At 44.6% G+C, this 7,442-nt stretch overlaps 1 protein-coding gene across 1 annotated transcript; it reads right to left on the reverse strand.

The window, feature by feature from the left end:
• Window positions 1-6,264: 6,264 nt before the first annotated feature.
• On the reverse strand, window positions 6,265-7,224 carry LOC119949886 (olfactory receptor 52E8-like). The gene has a single exon (XM_038771732.1). The coding sequence runs from the start codon at window positions 7,222-7,224 to the stop codon at window positions 6,265-6,267; it is 960 nt and encodes a 319-aa protein (XP_038627660.1).
• Between the last annotated feature and the right edge of the window lie 218 nt (window positions 7,225-7,442).

Here is a 7,442-nt window from a genome sequence, read left to right on the forward strand (position 1 = left end):
ACTTAGTACACCTCTTAGCACATAGCAATAATTTAACAAAACAAGCACATTCACCAATATTAAGAAATCAAAGCCCAGTGGGGTAAGGGGTGTGGTGAAGTCATTGTTTTGTTGAGAGCCTACGAGGGTCTTAGCAAAGAAACTTCCGAAGCAAGAAGAACCATTCCCAGATTCCAGCTCTCCACCCAGCTGTCCTCCCAGACAAGATAAAGCTGCCCAGGGAGACTGCAAGACACATTCTGATCTCTTTAGATTTGTTGGATTTTAACCTGTTTTCTCAGTATTTTCATTTCTATTTTAACTGTCACCAACCAGAACAGTTACAGCAGTGCTGGTTTTCAGAGTAGACCCCCACCACTTCAACTGATGGCCAGTTGTTTGGAGGAAAAACCCAAAACAAATGAAGCCAGCAAGGCATGAACAGCTCTCCTTTGCACGTTGGCAGGCGATTGTCCTATTTGTCAAACGAGAATCTTTTTTCTGTGGGCACCTGGATTCTTGGGCAGAGAGTGACCACATGGAAACTCCTCATCTCCTTGACCTTTTTGGTTGTTCTTCTCTGGACCATCCCCAGCTCTAGTTCTTCATTCTTAAGCTTATAACCATAACAACACACTGTATTTCTGGTGGGATTGCTTAGTTAACAAGACCCCTACTTGTGTTTGCATTTTCAACTCCTTCTAGTTTATGGCTCAAGGGGAGAGGGAGAAAGGGCCTTATTCCAGGAGGGCAGGGCCTGAGAATGCTTTAGATCAATTTCAGCAATGCAAAAAGGTTTAACATTCATTAATTCATTCATTCAATCATATTTACTGAGTGTTTACTGTGTGCAGAGCACTGTACTAAGAGATTGGAAAGTACAATTCAGCAATGAAGAGAAACAATCCCTGCCCACAATGGGCTTACAGTCTAGAAAGGGGGAGACAGACATCAAAACAAGTAAACAGGCATCAAGAGCATCCATAGAAATAAACAGAATTTTATATATATATATATATACAATATATATATAATATGTATAATATATATATATATATATAAAGACAAGTAAACAGTCATTAATATAAAATACATAGAATTATAGATATATGCATATTTACACATGTACTGTGGGGTGGGGGGTAGAGGGTTAGAGCAAAGGGAGTGAGCTGGGGCAATGGGGAGGGGAGGGGGAGCTGAGGAAAAGGGGGCTTAGTATGGGAAGGCCTCTTAGAGAAGGTGAGCTTTCAATAGGGTTTGAAGCGGGGAATTGTAGTCGTTTGGAGGATTTGAGAATAATAGTAATAATGATGGCATTTATTAAGCACTTACTATGTGCAAAGCACTGTGCTAAGCTCTGGGGAGTTTACAAGGTGATCAGGTTGTCCCACGGGGGGCTCACAGTCTTAATCTCCATTTTACAGATGAGGTAACTGAGGCCCAGGGAAGTTAAGTGACTTGCCCAAAGTCACACAGCTGACAATTGGCAGAACTGGAATTTGAACCCATGACCTCAGAGAAGTAACATGGCTCAGTGAATACAGCACAGGCTTTGGAGTCAGAGCACTTATGTACATATTATTATACTTTATACTATATTGTTTCCTCCTAACTCAGATTCATTTTATCTGCCTTCCCTGATGGACTGGTGGGAGCTCAGGCTGTGGGCAAGTTACTTGACTTTTCTATGCCTGTTTTCTTATTTGTAATATATATATATATATATATATACATATATACATATATACATATATATATATATATATATGCAATATGTGCAGACACACCTCAAGAACTCCCCAGACCACCAGGATCAATCAAGCAATCAATCAATCAATCGTATTTATTGAGCACTTGCTCTGTGCAGAGCACTGTACTAAGCGCTTGGGAAGTACAAGTTGGCAACATATAGAGACAGTCCCTACCCAACAGTGGGCTCACAGTCTAGAAGGGGGAGACAGACAACAAAACCAAACATATTCACAAAATAAAATAAATGGAATAGGTATGTACAAGTAAAATAAATAAATGGAGTAATAAATATGTACAAACATATACACATATATACAGGTGCTGTGGGAAAGGGAAGGAGGTAAGGCGGTGGGAATGGAGATGGGGAGGAGGGGGAGAGGAAGGAGGGGGCTCAGTCTGGGAAGGCCTCCTGGAGGAGGTGAGCTCTCAGTAGGGCCTTGAAGGGAGGAAGAGAGCCAGCCTGGTGGATGTGTGTAGGGAGGGCATTCCAGGCCAGGGGGATGACGTGGGCCGGGGGTCGACGGTGGGACAGGCAAGAACGAGGCACGGTGAGGAGATTAGTGGCAGAGGAGTGGAGGGTGTGGGCTGGGCTGTAGAAGGAGAGAAGGGAGGTGAGGTAGGAGGGACCGAGGTGATGGAGAGCCTTGAAACCGAGGTTGAGAAGTTTCTGCCTGATGTGTAGGTTGATTGGTAGCCACTGGAGATTTTTGAGGAGGGGAGTAACATTCTCAGAGTGCTTCTGGACAAAGACAATCCGGGCAGCGGCGTCAAGTATGGATTGAAGCGGGGAGAGACAAGAGGATAGGAGATCGGAGAGGAGGCTGATACAGTAGTCCAGTTGGGATAGGATGAGAGCTTGAACAAGCAGGGTAGCAGTTTGGATGGAGAGGAAAGGTCGGATCTTGGCAATGTTGCAGAGCTGAGACCAGCAGGTTTTGGTGACGACTTGGATTTGAGGGGTGAATGAGAGAGCGGAGTCGAGGATGACACCATGGTTGCGGGCTTATGAGGTGGGAAGGATGGTAGTGCCGTCAACAGTGATGGGAAAGTCAGGGAGAGGGCAGGGTTTGGGAGGGAAGACAAGGAGTTCAGTCTTGGACATGTTGAGTTTTAGGTGGTGTGCAGACATCCAGATGGAGATGTCCTGAAGGCAGGAGGAGATGCGAGCCTGGAGGAAGGGGGAGAGAGCAGGGGCAGAGATGTAGATTTGGGTGTCATCAGCGTAGAGATGATAGTTGAAGCCGTGGGAGTGAATGAGGTCACCAAGGGAGTGAGTGTAGATCGAGAACAGAAGGGGTCCAAGAACTGAACCTTGAGGAACCCCCACAGTAAGGGGATGGGAGGGGGAGGAGGAGCCTGCAAAAGAGACTGAGAATGAACGACCTGAGTGATAAGAGGAAAACCAGGAGACGACGGAGTCTGTGAAGTCAAGGTTGGATAGCATGTTGAGGAGAAGGGGGTGGTCCACAGTGTCGAAGGCAGCTGAGAGGTCGAGGAGGATTAGGATAGAGTATGAGCCGTTGGATTTGGCAATCAGGAGGTCATTGGTTACCTTTGAGAGGGCAGTTTCCATGGAACGTAGGGGACAGAAGCCAGACTGGAGGGGGTCGGGGAGAGAGTTGGTGTTGAGGAATTCGAGGCAGCGCGTGTATATGACCATTCAGGATGATGTCAGAAGTGAGAATGTTCACCTTCAGGGCAGAACTGGGGAAAGACAAAGGAGTGGTGGAGGGTATAAAAGGGGCTCAGGGGACAATTTGCTTTGTAGATCAGAGCCCTTTGATCCCTACACCAATATAAAGGAGAGCCAGTTAGCTACACTGTTGTGGACCTCTTGACATGCCGTTTCATTGGATTGGTAATTGTACCAGAATGATGAGAAGGTTCTTTTCCCTTTTGTGAGGAGGGGTGGGTGTTTTTCTTACAGGAACCCCTGTACATTGTACATTTTGGAGGGGTGGGGTGGCTGTTGACCACAGATCCTTTTTCTTTCCATCATTCCCATTATTTGTATAAGTTTTGTATATCTGTCTCCGCAGTAGATTGTAAGCTCTTTGTGGACAAGAAATGCACGTTTTACTTCTGTTGTACATTCCCATGCACTTAGTGCAGTGCAATGTATGCAATGGGAATTAAATAAATACCATTACTATGGCTACTACTGCTACTGCTACTACTACTATTACTACTGCAACTAACTATTTTTGGAGCTAACCCCAAGAGAACAGCCTTCCTTTATGAAGACCTTCCCCAACTAAGAGAAGCAGCATGACTTAGTGGCAAGAACATGGGCTTGGGTTCAGAGGATGTTCATAAGAGGTGGGTTATAATTCCTGCTTCGCCACTTGTCAGCTGTGTGAGGGGCAACCACTTAGCTCCTCTGGGCCTCAGTTACCTCATCTGTAAAATAGGGTCTAAGACTGTGAGCCCCATGTGGGACAACCTGATTACCTTGTATCTACTCCAGCGCCTAGAACAATGCTGGGAACATAGTAAGCACTTTACAAATACCATTAGCATTATTATTAGGCGTTCATTTCCTCTTCTCCCACTCCCTTATGAATCACCCTGACCCTTGGTAGTTGTTAGGTACTTAGTATGTGTCAAACACTGTTTTATGATTATGGTGATGATGGTATTTGTACATCTTTATTCATCCCTCCCTTAGCCCCACAGCACTTATGTGTACATCTGTAATTTAAATTACTTAATTAATGTCTGTCTTCCCCTGTAGACTGTAAGCTCATTCATTCATTTGATCATATTAATTGAGCACTTACTGTGTGCAGAACACTGCATTAAACGCTTGAGAGGGTACAATACAAGAATAAATGGAAATATTACCTGCCTACAACAAGCTTACAGTCTAGAGGTGGGAAGACAGGTATCAAAACAAATAAATAAATTATAGATATCTACATAAGTGCTGTGGGGCTTGGAGGGGGCAAGAGCAAAGGGAGCAAGTCAAGGCAATGTAGAAGGGAGAAGGAGATGAGGAAAAGTGGGGCTTATTCTGTGAAGGCCTCTTGGAAGACATGTGCCCTCAATAATGTTTTGAAAGTGGGGAAAGTAATTGTCTGTTAGATTTGAGGAGGGAGGGTGTTCCAGGCCGGGTGTTTCAGTAGGTCATGGACAAAGGGTCGGCAGTGAGATAGGTGAGATTGAGGTACAGTGAAAAGGTTGACATTAGAGGAACCAAGTGGGTGGGCTGGGTTGGGCAGGAAATGTGTTACCAACTTTATGTTGTACTCTCTCATGTGCTTTGCACAGTGTTTAGTCAGTCAGGCAGTCATTCAGTCAATCACATTTATTGAGTGCTTACTATGTGCAGAGCATGTTACTAAGTGCTTGGGAGGGTACAATATAGCAATAATATAATAGATATTATAATATATAACAGATACACTATAATATAACAAACACATCACAGTGTGCGCTACATACAGTTAGAGCTCAATAGATACAAATGATTGCTAAGGTCTATGCTTATAAAAAGGATCCACTAAAGGAAAGTGATTTGCTGTTTTACAGCTTCCAAATCATTGTCTGTTTCAATAAAGGAACTAGGAGAAAATGGCAGATACCTGCAGTGGTGGAGCACCACCCGGGCTGGTCAGGAAGCCAAACCAATGCCAGAGTGGGAATTGGGTGCAGGGTCAGGTTTAGAGAAAGGATGGAATAGAGGCAGATGAGAAGCTTCTGTCCTTGACAAGGCAGAACTGAGAGAAAAGGCCTCCTCTGAAAATGGATGGGCAGAGAAAACTGTGTTGAACCCCCAGCTTTGAAAAATGAGTTGAGAATGGAGCCTTGAATAAATATTGCTTTTTGTACTTGGATTTTCTGTTATGCTCCTTTTGGCTGTGGCTGATCTTACCTAGAATTTGTACTATATAGATTTTTTCAGTGCTCACTGTTGATTAATCCTTTTAGCTATTTTTCAAGCCTACTTTTAGTTTATGGAAAATACTTTAACAAAAAAAGAGATATATATGTGTCTTGTGTTCTAGGTGTCTATATCCTTCTTTAGGGCAGGGGGAGGAAACCTGGTAAGGCTGCTGACTTTTTTTACCACAGCACTGTGTTAGACAGCTGAATCCTAATTGATTCCATGACCTGCTTTAGGGTAAGTTTTCAAATTGCTCATTAGTGACAATAAATGACTTTCAATTTGGGGATAGTCTTAGCAGGAAATACACCATAAGCTAGGGTGTAAGTTTGGGAGTGGTGAGTTACCAAAACTTGGACATGTTCAGTGTGAGGAAATTCTAAGGCACAAACTCAGAACTAAGAAAATGCTACCATCGCAAATTTGATATGAGGTGGCTACTCTATCACCTTCCTTCATGTGGGTTTTGCCAACATAAGTTTTTTCATACATCTCTACTCCACAGAGACTTCTTCACTATTAGCTGTGCCTTCACTGAATACAAAAATTAGCTGCCTGATGACTGTCCCTAATTATATTAGTAGCTTCTATTTTCATTGTAGGAATGATTGGGGATGATCAGATGGACTTTCTTCAGGTTGTTCTGATCAGAATGATTGTTTCTTTGTGAAAATGCTGGATACACATTCACGGATCTGTTTGGTCCTCACCCCATAGATGATGGGGTTGAGACTGGGTGGGACAACCACATACAGGTTGGCCAGGAGGATGTGGACATAGCCGGGGATTTTGTTGTGTCCAAAGCGGTGGGTGAGGAAGGAGAAGAGGGCCGGGGTGAAGAAGGCCAGGATGACACAGCTGTGGGAGATGCAAGTGTTTATGGCTTTGAGCCGTGCATCCTGGGAGGGGAGTCTGAAGACAGTGTAGAGAATCCTGATGTAGGAGATGGCAATCAGCAGTATGTCCAAAAGAACAAGGGAAATGACACATAAACCATAAATGATGTTAAGTTTGATACTTGCACATGCCAACCGGGCAATGCCCATATGCTCACAATAGGTGTGGGAGATGATTCGGTGTCCACAGTAGGGCAACCTCAAGAGCAACAATGCCATTGGAATCATCAGAGAGACATTCCTCAGGACAGCTAACCCTAGGAATACCCTAATGGATTTATTGGTGAGAATGGTGTAGTAGCGGAGAGGCTTGCAGATGGCCACGTAGCGGTCGTAGCCCATGGCCACAAGCACTGTGCTTTCCATGCCGGTGAACATGTGGATGAAGAACATCTGGGTGAGGCAGCCCTCAAAGCTGATCTCCTGCAGGTGGAGCCAGAAGATGCCCAACATCTTGGGGATGGTGGCTGAGGACAAGCCCAGATCGACAGTGGCCAGCATGGCCAGGAAGTAGAACATGGGCTGATGGAGGCTCCGCTCATTCTTGATCACAAACAGGATGCTGCAGTTTCCCACGAGAGCGATCAGGTACACGGCGCAGAAGGGGAAGCCCAGCCAGTTGTGTGCAGCTTCCAGGCCTGGCACCCCCAGCAAGAGGAAGGAGGAGGGGTGAAATGGAGTGCCATTGTGATTTCTGTTGTCCATGGACATAACTGGAAGAGACTCCATTCTCCTTGTTTCATTTAATGTGGGTTCTGGAGAAAACTAAAGAAAATACATTATTGCTCTGCTATCTGAGTGGAACCCCTTTGTTTTTCCCAGTAATCTTTGTCTTGGTTTCTCTTTAGGAAAGACACTACCTCAGTCGAGAAATAAATCCCTCATAGAACCTTAACAATAGTGATGCTTATCTTGACCGAGAATGGTTC

Source organism: Tachyglossus aculeatus, chromosome 2 (genome assembly GCF_015852505.1).
Source record: "Tachyglossus aculeatus isolate mTacAcu1 chromosome 2, mTacAcu1.pri, whole genome shotgun sequence".
NCBI lineage: Eukaryota > Metazoa > Chordata > Mammalia > Monotremata > Tachyglossidae > Tachyglossus > Tachyglossus aculeatus.

Excerpts from the sequence above, each read along its gene's own strand:
- LOC119949886 (XM_038771732.1), bottom strand. The coding sequence starts at position 7,224 with ATGTCCATGGACAACAGAAATCACAATGGCACTCCATTTCACCCCTCC.